This window comes from Hyposmocoma kahamanoa, unplaced genomic scaffold (assembly GCF_003589595.1).
Source record: "Hyposmocoma kahamanoa isolate Upper Pololo Valley unplaced genomic scaffold, ASM358959v1 220, whole genome shotgun sequence".
Lineage (NCBI taxonomy): Eukaryota > Metazoa > Arthropoda > Insecta > Lepidoptera > Cosmopterigidae > Hyposmocoma > Hyposmocoma kahamanoa.
In genome coordinates this window covers 4,164,150-4,183,589 of record NW_020653740.1, presented here as the reverse complement: position 1 = coordinate 4,183,589, position 19,440 = coordinate 4,164,150, and the positions used below count along the sequence as shown (strand labels likewise).

At 36.5% G+C, this 19,440-nt stretch overlaps 2 protein-coding genes across 3 annotated transcripts; one reads left to right on the top strand and one right to left on the bottom strand.

The window, feature by feature from the left end:
• The first annotated feature begins 3,191 nt into the window (after window positions 1-3,191).
• Window positions 3,192-14,276, top strand: LOC113227954 (nuclear receptor coactivator 5). Of its 2 annotated transcripts, XM_026461067.1 has the most exons (9): window positions 3,192-3,197; window positions 3,354-3,621; window positions 5,315-5,350; window positions 5,604-5,734; window positions 8,041-8,220; window positions 8,557-8,677; window positions 11,867-12,066; window positions 13,333-13,505; window positions 13,803-14,276. In XM_026461067.1, the coding sequence occupies exons 2-9, from the start codon at window positions 3,380-3,382 to the stop codon at window positions 14,052-14,054; spliced, it is 1,335 nt and encodes a 444-aa protein (XP_026316852.1). In that variant the 5' UTR covers window positions 3,192-3,197; window positions 3,354-3,379; the 3' UTR covers window positions 14,055-14,276. The 2 variants fall into 2 exon arrangements, with proteins under 2 accessions (XP_026316852.1, XP_026316853.1); XM_026461068.1 differs by lacking the exon at window positions 5,315-5,350.
• Window positions 14,277-14,337: 61 nt separating this feature from the next.
• Window positions 14,338-19,063, bottom strand: LOC113227886 (cell division cycle protein 27 homolog). Its single transcript, XM_026460967.1, has 4 exons — window positions 18,925-19,063; window positions 18,765-18,840; window positions 18,451-18,598; window positions 14,338-17,231 (listed from the first exon to the last, which is right to left on the bottom strand). Exons 1-4 carry the CDS (start codon window positions 18,946-18,948, stop codon window positions 15,347-15,349), a joined length of 2,133 nt encoding a protein of 710 aa, XP_026316752.1. The 5' UTR covers window positions 18,949-19,063; the 3' UTR covers window positions 14,338-15,346.
• Window positions 19,064-19,440: the final 377 nt, after the last annotated feature.

Here is a 19,440-nt window from a genome sequence, read left to right as displayed (position 1 = left end):
TCTATTGCGATATTCGTCCAAACCAGAGCGTTGCCAACATTAATTATTTAAAATCCCGATCACTTTTTGTCGCCGCCATGCACGAGCGCGACCCCTCGAAATAACCTAAATGGCGAAAAATCGTTTAATCTGGCACCACAGGTGACATGTGACGACTTTTGTCAGTTTGTCACTTTGTCACTGTCAGATGCAAACTAGTGTTGGGTCAAGGATAATTTTCAAAAAATATACTTTTCCAGATATTTTTCCACATTTGACAAAGCTGAAGTTACTGAACGAAAACGATGGAGCCATTATGCTGGATTCACGAGTGTCTTGTGCTTGCGATTTTCCGCTTGCTTGGGGTGACTCATTTCACCCATACGCAAAGTTCTGTCACGTACGCGCAAGTAGGACTGTTCACGAGTCGCTCGCATATGTTGTCGCGCTGCTTGCTTTGCGTTGCATGACTTTGATATATAAAAAGCTTGTTGCTGAGACCTCTGCGTGGGAGTCGGCATGGTAACCGTTCGGCCTCGGAGGCAGTTAAACTATATATATAAAACTTCAAAAGATATTTCAAATCTTAACATGAGCCTTCGAAATTATATTTTTCAAATTTTTCGAGAATTTATAATGTTAAAATTAGTGGAAATTTTAACGGAAAAATTTCTGAAAAATTGAAAAATATTAGAAAAATATAATTCGAAGGCTCATATTATGTTCTTCGCTTAGAAATATCTTTTGAATTTTTATTTAGCGTGAATTATAAAATAAAATCGTATAGCTGAACGCAAGTTAGACAAAAATGAGATCTAATGATTGGACAACAGCGAAAAAACCATTGGATCCATTGCTTTCGTTCAGAAACTGCAACTTTTGACAGGTGCTAACGTCAAATGTAGAAAAATAGAGGGGAAAAATATTGGAAAAATCTCAGGAAAATGTTTATTTTTCTGAAAATATATTTTTTTTCAAAAAGGAAATTTTTCCATGATCCATCACTGGTTTAGTTAAAAACAATACCAAAATCTTGTTTTGTAACCTGAGTGTTTGCATAATTTTCGTAGTGGAAACACTACCTGACAGGCAATTTGCCGCGCAGGCAGACAACTGTTCACATTCTACCTGCATATAGCCCACAAATGGCAATTCAAAATGCAGGATAATGAATACCCCCTTAAACATAAAAGTAACACAAAAGGGAGCGTTCATTTTACTGCCTTGCAATGCGCTTTGCCGTCCGCCGGATTGCAGGACTATGAATGTAGTCGTAGCGTGCCAGCTTTATATATATATATATATTATTATATATATAAAGCTACAAATCCTCACTCTATAGAAAAATAGAACGCGTACTTCCCGATATGGTGAAAAAAGATATTTTTACCGTTGTACGTGGATAGGCTCCAAGGCAAAGTATCAAATATGAGAAGACCATGGGGGGACATAATACATAGGGGGATTTTGTGCACTTTTATGAGATACACCTTGATCAATTTCCGCAGAAAGTAAAAAATATTCGAAATTCAAATAAACAAGATGGCCGCCATACAAATTTCGAAGCCTTCTATCACGGAAACTGGAGATAGGAGGTGCTGGAAGGAATGTCATAGAGGGTAATAGTAGTCAACTGCCCGTGTAAAAAAATTCAAGATGGCGATTTCAAAATGGCGGCCGTAGAAAAACTTGCTTCGATCCGGCTGAAAATTGGCATGCGAGGGTCTTTAAGAGTCCTTAATCATAATTTGGACTCAAAAATTTCTTTTCGCTATTTTTTAATATAGCCACCACATAAGTGTTTTTTTCGTTAAAAATAGCTGCCGAGAGAGATTTGCTCTGATTCGACTGAAAATTGGCATTTGAAGGCCACTAGAAATGCCGATAATAATTTGTACTCAAAATTTGTTTTTCGCCATTTTCAAATATGGCCGTCATAGAAGCGTTTGCGGCAGAAAAAAAATTGCTCAGATCCCTTTGAAAATTGGCATATGGGGGCCACTAGGAGTGCTTGATAATAATTTGTGATCAAAATTGGTTCTTCGCCAATATGGCTGCCATAGAAGTGTTTTTTGGCGGCACATGAAAATTTGCTCTAATTCGATGCTTAGTAATAATTTGTCTATGGGTGTTTAGTAATAATTTGCGGTCAAAACTTGTTTTGTGCCGTTTTTTAACATGACTGTCATGCAAACTTTTTGGCGGCAGATGGAAATTTGCTCTAATTCAGCTGAAAATCGACATGTGGGGATCTCTATGGGTATTTAATAATAATTTACAGTCAAAATTTACTTTTTACTTTTACGGCCGTAGGCCGAGGTGTAGTGGAGGGCGAAGCCCGAAGAGTCCGCACGCCACCTTACGTAGATAGGATACGGAGAGTCTATTAAGGTACAAGATTTCACAGTTGTTCAAAATGTGAGGCATACTTCCCGATGTAGTGGAAATAAGATGCTTATAGCGTTGTTGTATCTCGACCGTCTCTCTGTTAGATTCTTTTTTCTTGGAAGCTATGCCAAAAAGAGAAGTTAACGAAATAATGCCAGACAATCACTCCAAATTTCTGATTTCATAGTAGGGAATTTCTTGTACTATGAGTACCAGAGTAACGATAATTCAATACCTAGAATACCCTGGCCATTTGAAAATATTTTTTTGGTTCAAATCAGGGATCGAATCTGGAACCTCCTCATTAAGCGCCCATAGTACTTAATCACTGTGCCAACGAAGAGCATAAGCACACCCCCTAATGTGAAACCGACCACGCGCCGCAGGCCGAGCCCGACCCCACCGTAGGTAGTAGGTATAGGTTTATTTTTTTTCCATCCTCTAAGGGTATAGGACTCGTATTATACTAAATAGATGTGAACTCTGAAAAAGAGGAAAAATATTTACCTACTTCTAAAAATATTAATTACTACTTACATGGGGTTTAGATTCTATTGAGAAATTATGTCACTGTTGCTCCTTTATTTTTTTCCATCCTCCAAGCTGTTACCAACAAGCTTAAAAAGCTTCTTGGCTGTTGCTAAAACAAAGGCTGTCAAATTGCGAGTTGGCTGTATGGTGTTGAACCTTTGCCTTTTCTTAACGAAAAGAATAAAAAAATAAACAAGCAAACGTGAAGCAAACCGCTTCTTGTTCGGTGTATATTTTATTATATTAAAGCTTCTAACTAGGGTTTTTCGTAATATTACGTTTAGTATCGACCATGGCTGGTTAGTACAAACAAGACACGTTTCATAATTTGGATTCAGAAGCAGTATTTTGCGAATAAAACCTGTTATTTAGACGCCGACAATTCTTGGTGTTTAAATCAAAGATTTTCAATTTATCCTTTTTGTAATGTTGTTAACAAGTGATCACTATTGCAGATTCCTTAACTTTAAATAGACAGGATATGAAAGATCCTTCCACTGCTCATCTTCGCATCTACGTTGGCGGTCTCATTGACAAACCTAGTCTAGACGAGCTGTACAATCATTTCTCGCCTTATGGGAAGATCAACGGCATCATTGTGAACAGGAACTTTGGATTCGTGCAGTTTGACACTGAATCGCAGGCTCACGAAGCTATTGCAAAATGTGATGGCAGTGTTTTCAAAGGGAAAACTCTTAGTGTTAGGACTGCTCAGACTCAAAAGTAAGTTTTCAAATTTATTTATTTAGTCTCTATATTATGCGACACGACAAGTTTGCATATGCAGATAATAATTTTCACATTATTTACGACAATTTTCTCCTCACTCTACTCAATGAGCACACACATCTCCCGAGTAGTGTGGCTGTAGAGCAAGGGTCTTGAGCATTTACAAGCCCTGATAACTGCCTACAGTGCCATAGACTGTAGAGAAGCTCTGTCACTGAACAGGAATGGCGTTAACAAGAACATGTCACATAAAGGGGCAGAGAGAGAATAGAGAGTGTAGATTTTGCCATGAGGTGGATGAAACACCTGGACATCACTTCACCCAGTGCTGTCCCCTGATGGGCGTACAAAGTTCCATACTGGACATTAAAATTGTGGGAGCTGGGAAAGTCCTTCAGTTGTTTAATGCTGTTGACCTTGGCTCCAAAGTGTAATTAGTGGTGGTCACTATATATCAGTTAATGAGGGGCCAAAAAGGCCCTGATTGTAGCCACCCAATAATAATAAATGTGACTATTTTAGGCATAATACAAATAATAATAATAATGGTATTACAAAACATGTATGGTAGAATCGGCCCTACACGCCGTTGTGGGCAAGATAGAAGTGGCCCTTAAAGACAAAACATGTATGGTAACTCCATACAAACATAGTAGTGGGATTTGTATGCACCCGCGTAATAATTTTGCAATGCATTTTCATTGCACAGCACTGGTCGTCCAATGCGTCTCTCATTATTATGCGAATGTGTGCATCCGAACATACATGACAAGTAGTATGTGTGCTCACATATAAGCTGCACTGTTGCATACAAAAGGAGTTATCATACTTGTGTTATTATGGTAATACATTATTTAATAATTTTAACTGAACTATGTTATTGCCAATACTTATCTATTACATTGTATTTTGATGTCATGTTTGTTACAAGTTTTAAAGGAGGTCAAAAACTACAGATTATAGTTAGAATTAAGCAGTCTTAGAATGTGTAATCCTTTTTTTTATTTTAAATACTTTCTAGAAAAATTATTGCCAGTGAGCAATTACACAAACAAACAGGACATTATTTATACACTGCCAGACAAATTTTTCTTTTTACTAACAAAGCCAGTAGAAAACTGTTACTAACCAATTTATGAACCTTATTGTCTGAATTAAAAATTAAATAAATAAATAATCCAAGCCACCTTGCTATTTAATTTTAAAGAGCAACAAAATTAATTTTAAAGCAGATACAAAAATATTGCTATCATTGAAGAAAAAGTTTTCCCCAGGTTTACAAATTCAACTTATCAACATGGACATAGTGTCGTTTAAAAGGTAAATTTCAGAAACATATTGATAACAAAAAATTATCTTACTATGTTTTTTTTTTTTCATTGGGACGAACAATTGCAACAAAAATTCAGTATAAAATACTTAAAACAAGTTTACACAGTTTTATTACATACAAGCTCTATAATGATTTTACATCTTGAAAAAACAATTTTGTGTCTTAATTATCTTTAATAATCAATTTGGCTTTTAGCTGAATTTTACCTTTAAACTGACAATATGGAAATGACATTTGGTATACCTGTTTCAAAATGCATTAAGTCATTTAATAATTAAATTGCAAGATGGCTTCAAATTATCTGTTCATCATTCTTATTGTTCAATATTTGAGTTTTACTTTTATTTTTTTTAGATATCAAGATGATTATATGGGTAAACTTACACACATGTAGGTATCCACTTATTATATTATAAATTTATTTTTCTCCTATGTCTGCATTTTACTCTTTGTCATAATTAGATACTTTGTTGTATTCAAGATGTAGACAGTTAATTTATTGTTAATATCATAAATATTAAAATCTTTAAGATTATTCATACATTGTCAACTATCAGATTTCTTGCATATTTTATAAATAAATAAATAAACTAAGTGTACATATTATCAACGAATAAAGTCAACCAAATCCTGCTCTGGACAGGCGCTCCGATTCAGAAATGGGCACAGTGCACCCAGAAGTAGCCCCTGCAGTGGCCCACAATGATAATCTCGGGGCTACTGAAGAGACAGAAGACATGTATGACAGCTACGGCAATTACATTGGGGATCAGAGTAAGTTAAATCTTTGTTAATAAATTTTTTTTTAAATGCCATTTATAAAGTAGTAATGGAGACTTATTCAAACAAAACATCAGAACGAAAAATTCACTGCATATAATATACTAACATAGTATCAAAATCATAGTTTTCAGCAACTACCTTCTCCTGTGTCATTTTTACGATTCAGTAGGAATGGTAGGAAGCTATGCACCTCTATAGTTAGTTTACCATGACGTGTTTATGTGTCAAAATGGCGCAACCTTTTGCTGATTTGTTTTATACATCTTTAGTAGTACCTAAAGTGGCACTCATTGTTATTGTTCCGGATGACCAATGTCCCAGATCGGTTAAAGAAAGCATTATAGAAATAAAAAATTAGAATATAATAATATATATGTCGTAATGAAGGCCACGAACTGTCGAACTCTTCTACTAGCCATCAGTTTCATGACCCGCTGCTGTAACAACGCCAGTCTAAGAGATAATAAAATGGAAAAAAATAAAGGAAAAGAGCTGCCCTAACTATAGAATGAACGTGCATATCTAAACAAAAATTGAATGCTACAAAAGGCGGATTTCTTTAGTGTTGTACCATAATCTATCGATAAGTAAATAATCCGGCATGCAAATGTATGGCTTGAACGTTGAAACTGTTTTTTGTTTCTTTAGTTTACTGTAATCAAAGTATGATTAATACATTTAATTAAAGTAGATCAATATTCCATTTGGGAATATCTTGTTCTGTTTTTGCGAATAATCGGTCCTGATTATTCGCAGAAATAGAACAAGATTACATTTTGTTAATTTATGCGGGCTTTCTTTGTTTTGTATTAATTGTGGCATTTTTTTTAATTGCCTTAAAATTCAGTATGCATTTCATATGCGGACGGACACACGTCTGAACACTATTGGCCGAGCGCCTTTGATTTGTGATAAGCGCCAAATGAGCCATATACACGATGGCACTCGCCTTCGCTCGGTCAGCTAGGCGAGTGACACTGAACTATGGCAAGGCAAATAAGCTATCTATATAATATTTTTTTGATAACAGAATTTCGATAATATGTACGCTTATAAGAACAACACTATCACAAAACAATCATTAACAAAAATCATCAAAATATACAAACAAGTAGGCAATCTGAAGTAACCAAAGCAAAATTTGGCAAGATTTATAAATAAACTAGTTAAATAAGTCTAATTACATGAGATATTTGAGCTACTGTGTGATTTATTGTCAGAAAAATAACCATGCCTGTGCAATGTTACATTGTCTATATTTTCGCTTTTGCTGACGCCACATCCCTTAATGCTGCAGCGACGGATTTTTATTAATACCTAATTGTTGTCACTGTCGATATTTTTATCCATTCTATTACTATCCATGCAAATAATTCAATAAAACACTTGGGAGAATATTTGTTTAGACATTTGATGTACTTCCCTTTGACAACCGTATCATGTACCTCATGTAGTGCGAAATGAACATAGTTGGCATTTAAAATGACGTTACGTATTTTTGATTCCCGTGTTTGGCACAGACCAATGTAATGCTATCTCTTTTGGCTTACGACGGCACGCAGTAGTTAGACAAAGACAATACCATGTTTATGTTTTCAATGTCGAAATGAATCATATACATATAACGTCTGATTTATGTATGTCAACATATGATATGTCCTTTGATTTCCATAGTCTAAGCATGTCTTCCCTGACAGTCATATGTAATATAATATCTGTCAGGGAATTTAACTAATTTAGTGTATGTCTGTGTCCCTAACAAACAGTTCGGCTTTAAAACAAAAAGAACTATACGCATGAATAATGTAAAGACGTAAATAATCCAAATAAATGGTTCATCATTTTCACTCCACTGCAGTAATTACTCAGCAGATTAAAGATAAAATTTTAATAATAATTAAACTATAATATTGAATTTTTGCTTCTTTTTATTAGTACAAATAGAGAACCACAGTAGAAAGCAGCAACTGTGATTAATTCATTTAGTGTAGAGTAGGTATTTATTATTCTATACTATGTCATGCTTATATGCTTAAATAATTAAATTATTATTTATAACATACATAACTTATAATAAGTAAAAATAGATAAAATGGTATAGCATAAACCTTTTAAAGTTTTTTATGTACACCACTCAATTTAGGGTGGTGTTAGAGATACCTCACTGGGGAGAGGTGAGAAACTGTAAATGACACTATGGCCACTTAAGCATTTTATATTAAAGAAAAAATATGCGTCTTGAATTATAATTTCGTAGTTTTTATTTTAAATAAATCTTTCAGCATTGTGTTTTATAGGTTTCAGAAATGATGATTACGAAGAAAGGGGAGAAGGAACTCATGAAGGCCGCGGCGGAATTCGTGGTCGCGGGAGGGGGGCTCCTCGTGGTGGCCCACGGGGTCGGGGAATCAGAGGCCGAGGTGCACCTGTAGGCGGACCTGCCGGCTATCGAGAACGATCACCGGTAGGAGGAAGAGGTACATACTGACATAAAATACAAAATAGCTATACTTACTATATTCAGGCAGATCCAAGCCACTATCTCCTTTCGTGACTCCATTTATTATTATTTTTTCATCAAGCTTGACAATTTGTTTTTTGGATACCTATTCTTATCACAAGCGACATAGAGTTGAATTTAAATCTTACGTGTCAACATTGACGTGCGTAGTTCACCCTGCTTTTAACCCGGTCTTTTTGAAGATGTTCTAAATTTGATTGAGACATTTGAGGTCGACTGCAAATTTGTGGCATTATTATGGTAACACTCATTCTTCCATAATGTTACATATTTCACTTATTAATAACTCCAGGCGAATGGGCAGACAGAGTCGGCTACGATCGTTATTCGCAACAACTGCCAGATTATCCCAGAAGCTTGCCCGTCACTGAGAGAAACGATTGCGAGATCATTGTTGTTTCTAAAGCACTTACGTGAGTATAATTCCAGATTTTATCTAAGATTATATTATATTGGTTGGTTGTTTTTTTGCTAAAACATGTTTAAAGCCGACAAGGTACTTTGAACATAGAAATACTGACGGACGCCTGTATTCTCTTTAGACATCAGTAGAAATTGAGACAGACTGTTTATTTGCTATTAACTAAACAGGAGAGCTGTGTAAAAATTGTTTCAAAATATATTTATATAGAAAATTGTCCTAGAGATGAGATCATTGAACTTAGCATTATGTAAAACAAAGTTATATGTGATTATAAGTGAAATTCACTTAGTTGCCGCTGCTACACTTCAGAACGAGCTCGGCCGTTATCGTCGATAAACACCAGTCGAAAATGCGAGAAATGCATAACTTTGCCATTATAAACTGAAAAAGCACCATAACTGCGGGTAAACAGGGACATTTCCTTCCACGGGCAAGTGATTTTGTAATCAGAAATTGCTTAATTTATTTTAAAAATTATTTTGGTTTTGTATGAATTTCGAGAAAACAAATATGCAACCGAGTGTTTGTAATACATTGCGGCTTTTACTTGGTGCGATTTTTCTTAATATGCCATGAATATCGAACGAACGCACTTTGTATAATGCATTCAGTTTCGTGGTACGGCCGCTTGTACAGTTTTTTTGACCAAATTTAACATTTAGTGAAGTATACGTTAGGCAACACTGTTATCGATTTTGAAAACCAAGGGACGATAGTTATTATGACCTTAGCAATATTATAGAAATATTTATAACTCTTTTGTTATAACGTTTACTAACGTTTCGTTTTTTTTTTTCAGTTTTGTAATATCTATTATCTTTTGTAATTATTGTAATTTCGATAATTTTTGCAGAACGTTGTCTCGAATGTCCGAATGTAGTGAGCAAATAATTACGTACATCGCCGGATATTTAGTACGAGTAAAACAAAAATATATATAATGCAAAGAATTAACAGTGCGCTGTCTTTACAAAAACCTGGAGTTGGTCATACGTATGAGTTCGTTGCTTTCGAGGACGAAGGTGGTCTAGTTTATCCCACCTAAGATGCCATCCAAATATGCAGAGTAGCAGAGTTAGAAATCGGAGAAATAATAAACAAACCACAAAAATTTCACACGAGGCGGTCATTAAGTAAACCTCTTCTGATTAATAAGATTTCACCATATTTTGTCAGCAGTAACATTTTCATTTGTCTTGCCATTCATCAATTTGAGCGGAAGGAGGTTTCCATCACTAAATAGTCATTGTGACGTCATAGTGGGTACAAAAAATGTGGCACGCTTGTTTTTCTTCCAAATTACTGTACTTGCGGCGTCTATCTAGATAATATGTCTGTGGTTACAGGTGTATTTATGAATTATGGCTTTCGTGTTTATTCACTAAATGATTATCACTAATCACAGGTTTCAATAATTATATTATTGTGACACAGCCCCTAATACAAATACGCCACATAATTATTTATGTCTACACCTAAACCATAAACCAAGTCACAATGGCGCTCTTTTTAATTCTGAATAAAAATTGTAGTCTATGGTTCTCGCTACTGAACTCATTATAATTATTATTATTATTAAAAAAAAACGATCACTTAAAAAACATTCCTTCCATCCGACTGGATTCGACGTCTTCCAGCAAACCATGCCAGACGCATTGCCAACTAAGTTAGTAACTTTTTTTTGGTTTAGTTTGGTTAGAAAAATAATTGAACATCATGGTGGTCAAACATCATGACATTCAAAAAGCTTAAAAATTACAATTTAAAAAAAAGAACTTCGTATTTTTGCTAATTAAATTCTCAAATATTATGCTACTCAAACGCTTTACTGCCTCCTGATTGGTTAAATTGGCCTAAATGTCTTGCAGCCGGGCCATAAACATTTATAAAGAAATATTGTAAAAATATAAGCTGTACTTGGCCATTTCTATTCTCTCTTTGTTTTTTGTTTTGTAGCGTTTGTTTGCCTTTCGCTCGAATTTGTTGTCATAGATTGTTAACAAAATAAACATTAAATATTGGTTGTGTTTCTTTATTATATTTACTTGTAGCAAAAGCATACTATGCAATCATATTACGTAATTAGGTCTTAAAATCTCGTACACGGTACTCGACTTAGAGAACCTTTATAATGCAATGATTGCATAAAATACGATTTTAACTACACGTCGCATAACGTTAACATAGCTGACGTGTGAAGTCACCTACCCGCACACAACACCGTTGAGCCAACGTGGTGAACTTCGAACTTTAGGGTACCGTCAAATTATACGCTTAATTAAACGCCAATGCTAATTTTCATACAATATTTAGCAACGCAGTTGCAGCGCCACTGTCGTGACACGCGCGTAACACTTTTGCAGTCACAATAGCTATAGAATATAGCAATAGAGCTGCGCTAAGCGAGGCTAGGAAAATGAAGTAACCCTATTGGTGGATATTTTCCTCGCACACCGCCTGGCTACGTCGCACATCTCTGGTGGAAAGGCAGCCTTACGCAATCACTCTATCGCGCGTGATCAGTAGCGCACAGCGCAAAGGCTGCACGCGCAATCATGCCCGATCACCTGTTTGAAATTTTTTAAGCTAACGTTCTTACACGCGTGATTGCTCGTGTTTGTTACAACGGAAAGAGCATCCGTGTGAACGCAAGATAGACCGCGTGAAACTGGCGAGTGTTACTGCGAATGATTTTCCTTCCAACGTCTTTACACGCGCGCTCAATCGCGCACGATTGCTGTATCACGCACGACAGAGGGTCTGTGTAAACCCCGGTATTGAGGGAAATAGTAATTACTAGAGACACGCGGCTGTCGCGCCACTGCAGCGCGTCTACAAGCGTCTAATTTGAAGGTGCCCATTTGTGTGGCAAAACGCTGTAAAATATAAAATAATAAAATGATTTAAAAAATTCAATTATAATAAACTACTAAACAATGCAGACAACACTTACCCCAAAAAGGCCTATATATATATATATATAAAGTGATGGATGACAGAACGAGGTAAGGTAAGAGGGAATCCGAGAACGAATCAAAATTTTAAAAGTGGCCAGGAACCTGTAAAAAGGTGGGATGACGATGAAGGAGGTCAGCATCGTCACATCGCTAACCCCTGCCTCATAGATCCCACGCCTTGCTCAAGGATGTAACTATACACAATGTATTTCTTCTTACAGAGAATATGCAGAGTACATAGAAGGTCGTTTAAAACGCCTGGGCATCGTCGTAGATCTGTTATTCCCCATGGAAGATGTGCCTATTGGGAAAGTCTTGGGGAACATAGCGTCTCGCGGCTGTCTATACGCTATTCTAGTCATGCCTCAGAATCAAGAACATAGATCTTTGACACTGACTATTTTACATGGACTGCCACAAGGTTTGTTTATTATAAATACTGGCAATAAAATCGGACATCCAACCAACTTTTTAAACTGTACTGTTTGCCTTTTTTAACAAGTAACTATGATCTTGGACAAATTTAATTTATGTGCGTCTTAGGTTTTCGCGATTGTTACACAGGAAATGAAACTATTTTTTCGGATTTAAATCGCGTATATTTGTTTTTTCAAACCAACGTTTCGGGCCCTTTACGGGACCCATGGTCACGGGTTGACTGAGGTGGTAAAGTCACCAACCAGTTATGTCTAATATTAATGAAAACCACCCTATTTTTTCACTATAGTTACAAAAGTTATTAATTAAATACCTAAGTTTAATTTTACAATGTCAGTTAGTTTTTATGTGCTTTTTATTGACTATCTTTACTGATTTTTTTTTTAACATTTAAAATAAAAATGCAGTGGCCGCAAGTTCGAATTCTGGCTCTCACCTCTTGAGTTTTTCGGAATTTATGTAGGAAATTTAATTTGAAATTGACCATGAGCTTTTCGGTGAAGGAATACGTGATGAAACCTGCACAACTAAGAGGTTCACAGCCCTCAGAAGATGTGTAATGTCCCCAGTTAGCATTGGGTCTAGCACCTCTCACGTCATAGCGTATCATGGATAAACCTACAGATTCAATCTAGTTTGACAAACCTCATGTCCTTGCAAAAGAAATCCGTTATCTACCCAAGATGCTGTAAGAGGCCATGGAAATTAAAAAACATTCTAATTTCAACAGGGAAGATGGTTTCTCCGTACTACTAGTTTGGGATCCAGTATTTCCTTTGATGAAAAATCCCAAACAGACAGACTGCAGCACTAATTAATATGTTATAATTTATTATATTCATTATTAATTAATAATAAATTTAATTTAATAAAAAAATTCATATGAATAAAAGAATTGTAAAACATATGTAGCGTAAATTTGAATGTTCCTTAAAAAAAATTAAAAAATAAGATATTTAATTAATATTACACTTAACTGGTTGATAACTTTACCACCTCAGTCAACCGTGACCATAGGACCTGTAAAGGGACCGAAACGTTGGTTTGTTTGAAAAAATATACACAGATTTATATTCGAAAAAATTGTTTCATTTCCTATGTGTAACAATCGCGAAAACCTAAGACCTCGATAATCAGGTACTTATTCTCGCGACTGAAGACTGTTTCACACGTGCACACCAGAACCACGTTATCTACTCTTATATATCACGTTCGTTCGCTAATGAGTACAATTTACTTGCGTTCACAGAGCACCGAAACATGCCTCTAGAAGACGCCTTGCAGCTGCTTTCTCGTAACTTTCAAGAGGTACAACGCGGCGGACCTTCCGGACGGGAAGCTGTTTATGCGTTACTGGGTCAGCTGGCAGATGGCCGCACACTGACAGTACTCCAGTATGATAAAGTCATTGAATACCTACAGGTCTGTAAAATTCAGTTACTTCACTATTGTACTCCCAATGCAGTAGCCAAAGAATGTACATCATGATATTTAATAATACGATATAGACATGCGGGTTTTACTATTCAGAGACCCTCGTCAAATAGCGAAAAATATAGTAAATGCGATTACAGTATTTTTAAAAGTCAAAGAGCTCAGTTATTAAAATCAGTCCACGTATTCTAGCTTCACCGTTGTAGTAGATAATTAAATCTATCGCAATCCTGAAGGAAAGCTACAACTTCTACTCTACATCTGCTATCTTCTCCTTTTCAACAGGAACGTCGAGAGCAGCAAGTAAAAATAGAACTAGGCGAGCCTCTAACAACCGCGCCAACTAAAAAGACAGAAGTAGACCTTCAACAGAGGATTCTCAGCATATTAAACGATAAGAAAGTGATCACTCCGGTTGCGGAACCTTCCCCGCCGCCACCTGCCCCAGCACCTGTACCTGCTCCAGCCCAAAATAAACTCCTCAATGACCCTACAGTACGAAGAGCTTTAGACTCCATACTACAAAAACTAACATAAAATTTACATTTTGGGAGTGTACTTGTACATAGGTATAGCAATTTTTTCTTTTATCTGAAATGATAGTGTACTTGAGTGACGGAGATTTATTTGCATTTCTCAAAGATTATGCTAGATTGTGAAGTTGAAGGTACTATATTAATAAATTTGATGAACAGATGTGTTAAATGTTGTATAAGAATACATTGATTACGAATATTTCGTGCTTAGTAAAAGTGACTACTTTATATATTTGGTGGTATTTATTTGTGTTTATAAATGAAACTCACAACAATGTTATATCGGTTTTATAGTTCATACATACAATTACAGGTGGTCTAAACATGTCTGTCCACAGAACTATAACAGTTTATTGGTGAATTCAAAGTGACATACTGTGCTTAGTTATTTTGTAACAAGTACATACACAAAGACAAAAGTAATTTTAACTACAAACTAAGGTCCAGGCTTTCTGTACATTTTCCCATTTAGATTATAGTACAAAAACATTGTCAAATTTGTATCAGGGATCGTTTTCAGACCTTTATAACATTCAAAAGCAGTTTTTTTCGTCGCCTTTATGATTTAATAAAAATGCTAGAGTACATGGGCGACATTGAAATCGCCCAACGAAATTGAGTCAAAGCGGACCTAACAATGTCTACATGCAGTAGTTTTGACACAAGCTTAATTTTGCCTAAAAATACAATACAATCATGATAAAAAAAAACTAAGCACCGCCAGCGGTTGTCGGAAACATGTCTAATTTTTATAATACTACACATGTTCCACCGACCTCGTCTCATAATATCGAAACAGGTACACAAACAAAAGCAGACTGTTAGCCAAACTTATATCACGAATTTATTATGGCAATGTTACAATAATTCCATAGTCAATGATTTAAATGTTGAGATAATTGATAAATTGATTGAAAACACCCCATTGAGATCAAGGCCCTGCGTCTTAGATCTTTCTAAAGTATCTCTTTAAAAATTCTATAATTCTAGGAATTATTAGCTTTACAAGGTATAATAATAGTGAACTAGGATAATATTAGGAATATCCACAACTTACTCTATATAAACAAATCCACATACTCCCTTATTTCTATAGCAATTAAATGCCACTGCGCACCTGCGAGCCCTACCAATAATATAATAGGTTAACTAACCTATTTGGAAGAATTTGGTGTCAATCGAGGACTCTGTCAGAGACGCGATATTTACAAGGGATCAGTCAAGTGCGACTGCACCGCCGACGTTCGCGTGCGCGAAGCTGCAATACAATCCTTCTACACACATCCATCCATTCTAAGTTGACCTTTCAGGAGGGTCATCTTGTTTCGAGGGGTCAAAGCCTTCCTTAATGTGGCCACCAGTTCCTTTTGGATCTAAGTCTGTAGCCCAGCTAAAATGCATCAGAGCGAGGTGGGAATTTCCTAGCTTATTGTGCACTTTTCCCAGTAAATAGTACACTAATGATTCTCTTGGAGCTATGTCTTTTAAATGATGGAGATCAGATAGCGCATCTTGCGGCCTTCCCGCACGTAACAGCACTGAAGCTCTGTGGAAACGACACAGAGGGTTTTCCGTATCTAACGCCACCGCCCTTTCAAGAGTGGCCAGTGCACGATCCATTTTTCCTAGAGCTGCTTGTGCTAATCCTAGTTGACATCTTAGTACCCCAGAATGAGGATGTATGGAGAGTGCGCGTCTAATGTGCACTTCTGACGCTTTCCATCTTTCCTGTCGGGCGTATACCGTTGCTATGCCAAACCAAGCCACGTAATTACGAGGATCGATACTTACTGCAGTTCTGAAACTTGCTAAAGCTTTGTCTGTTTCCTCTGCTACTGCATACTCATGACCTAGTAAAGCATGTGCATAAGCTGCGTCTGGGTCTAACTGCACAGCTCTTTTAAAGAATTTTAGTGCCGTTTCCCGTTCTTTGTGAAGTGAAAAGCAGTTACCTGAAGCAAGCCAGGCAATGGGATCATTTCTGTTTAATTCTACTAATTCTTGAGCCAATGCTGATAATTGTGCTTCCTTCTGTAGGTGCCATAAACATGTACTATAAATATCCATTCCATCTGTACGATTGGGATATTGTTTCCTTATTTCTGCAAATATTTTGGCAGCAATTTCATATTGCGCCAATTCGTAATGAGCGCGCGCTATCATCGTCTGCACCCACGGAGAGGAAAGTTGCTTTGGTGGGATGTCTTGGAATAATTTAATTGCATTTTTACACTCTAGGAATGCAAGAGCTTTATATGCTTCACCTAATTCTTTCATTAATCCTAACAATGCTACACCATTAGAGTTCTTTGGTGTAATAGGGGTTACTGTCTCCATGCCCTTATTCTTTTCTGTAGAGTCAGCGGAATTAGACTTAATACTGCTTTTGGCAGTTCTCTGCTTATTTTTTCTTGAAGGGCTTTTAGGTGCTACAAACTTTCTACTGGGTGATTTATTATTTTCTTTAACTGAGTAACTGCTATTGTTATTACTGAATAGTCTTGAAGATCTTCGAGGGGCAGGACCTAAGGTACATCGAGGAGCTGGACTGAAAACGGCATCTTTTAGTTGACCCATTTGTGCTCGTAATGAGTTTACTATTTTGGGTATAGCTTTCTGTTCATTAGAATCTGTAAGTGTTGGAGTATAAAGTACAGGAGATTCTTCCATTGGTAGCATGCCAAATGATGGTGAGAATGGTATTGGAGCAACCCCACTGAACACACTATGCATACGCTTCATAGGAGCCTGAGTGTCAGGTGTGATACTTGTGGACATAGTCATAGGGGTCCGAGTAGCAATATTATTTGGTGTGACATTATTCATACTAGAAATGCTAGTATTACTATTAGGAATGTTGCTATTCACAAAAGATATATTTTCTGAATTGCTGACTAGATTCACTAATGTTGAAACACCAAAGGAAAATTCGGTGTTATTAATTTGGAATACTACATGGGGATCTATTTTTTCACCCATATTGCACAGAGTCGCAAAAGATTTCCACATGAATGGGTTGAGTGACAAGGCTTTTCGATACGCCTCAGCTGCTTTACTTCTCCTTTCTGTTATATTGTAGATTTTGGCAAGTAATTGCAAGGCATATGGTGCCTGCTCTCCAAACTCTGAAGCCACAATATCTAAGTTTGTTCCCAGCACCAACTCTGCATCTTTGTAACTAAAACAAAAATATAAAATCAATAATACATAGCAACAGTAAAGTAAAACAACAATAAATTATCCTTATAATCAAATTGGTACTTGTTTTTTATTATGGTGGCTTCATTCGGGGCATATGTAGACCCTCATTAGTGCGACCTTCAGCTGATCTATTGTAATCACCACTAATTAGTTTGGAGCCAAGGCCAACATTGCAGAACAAAGGACTTTCCTGACTGATTTTATGTCCTCTGGTTGTGGCATGTGCCTTCCCAGTATGGAGCTTCGTATGCCCATCAGGGAGTAGCATTGAGTGAGAAGATGAACAGGAGTTTCATCCGCCTCGTGGCAGGATCTACACTCTCTATTCTCTCTCTGCCCAATATTTGACATGTTCTTGTTCAAGCCAGGGTCCTGTTAAGACTAGTGAGCATTCTGATGCCATATCTGTCCAAGGGCAGAACTTCTGTAGGCAGCTATCAGTGCTTTTGAATGCTCAAGACCCTTGCTCTGTAGCCACACTTCTCGGGAGACTTGTGTGCTCTCATTTAGCAGAGTGAGTTTTGCCAGGCTGTATGCTATTGCTGTAAAGGGTTCAGGTCCAATAAAGGTTTCCCTAGCACCAGTCTTTGTCTGCTACCTCATTTCCCTCAATGTCAGAGTGGCCTGGAACCCAGCGCAGGACCACTTTATTCCTTTTCCCAAGAGCATTCAGTATAGTCACACAGTCCTCAACTATCCTTGATGTTTGGCTGAGGTTAGAACATGTAGAGCTGCTTGACTATCTGAGTGTATGTCATTTTTTTTTAAATAATATTAAGTGACGGGACAAACAAGTCGTGCTGATGGTAAGCTACACTCCTGTCCATAACAATTGCAGTGCCACTGAAGAGCTTCAAATCGCAAAGATCTGAGGGGCACTGCCACTGTGCCCATCACCCTGAGACAAGTTGACAAGTCCCTTGTGCCTGTAACTTCATCAGCATCTATACCCTTCAAAACCGGAACACAGTAATGCTAACATTACTGCTTGGTGGCTGAAATAGATAAGGTGGCAGTACTTCCCTGGACGAACTCTTTCACAAGGAGCTCCTACTGCTTACAAAAGTATACTTGTCAACATTGCCTCTCATCAGGGTCAAATCGGCACAAACAATTAAGGCGTACATTTCCACCTGATAGATAGATGAGTGTCATGTCATCCCAAGTTCAGCTTATAGGTATAAAATGGTACTTACTATTTCAGTTCTATGGAGCATTTAGCTAGTAAGAATCTAGCCTGTGGTAGTGATGGGGATGCATTTTTCAATAAATGGTGAGCTTCGTTGACTCTTCGGGCTCTATAGTAACAGGTTCCTAACAAAAATGCTGTTTCCTCTGAATTAACTGCAAACATACAACGATCATTGGCATAATTATGGAATGATTTTAAAATTACATTATCGTTCTTAATTAAAATAGTAATTATGACAAAAATATACAAAATAATGTCACACAAATATGATAGGAAAGTTCTGAGGGTAAATGAAAAATTTAAGACGATTTTGATTACCTTCAGCGTGCAATCTCTCTGCCAGAAATATAGCATTGTCATACTCGTAATTGTTCAGACAATCCCAAACGATAACCTGCGGAAATTCAAATGTTATAAATTCAAAATGATCACTTCTGAATCCTGCTTGACAGGTACGGAAAGTTGGTGTGGTGTCTACCTGTATAGGCTCCTGGACAATCATTTTTGTTAAATATGAGCACTTCCACGATTGTAAACACTAGAAAATATTCCACATCGCATGCCACGATAATTACAGTCACAAAGTAAAATAAAACATATCATTTGCGACGGACATTTTCATTTCAGTTTGTTGATTGTCTATGGCAGAATTGTTACGAAAGCGCTTCAAAATATTACCATTTAATTCTTTAATTATTTTTGAAGCCTTGTTTACTTGATGATGATGACATTTTATTAATTAACGAATAACTTTAAAAAAAATCCGTTAAAGATAAATACGTGTATCAATAAAAGTAAACATTCTACACTTTGACAGATTTCTAGCAATGAGTCATTCATTGTCACCTAAACCCAAATCTTTACGTTCATTATACTCTGAAAAAATGATTTTGATAATTTTCTCAGATTTTTCACATCAAGTTTTATTTAAAAACGGTTTTTAGTTTAGGATACGGGAATAACGATTAATTAAGGTTTAAGGTTATTGTCAATA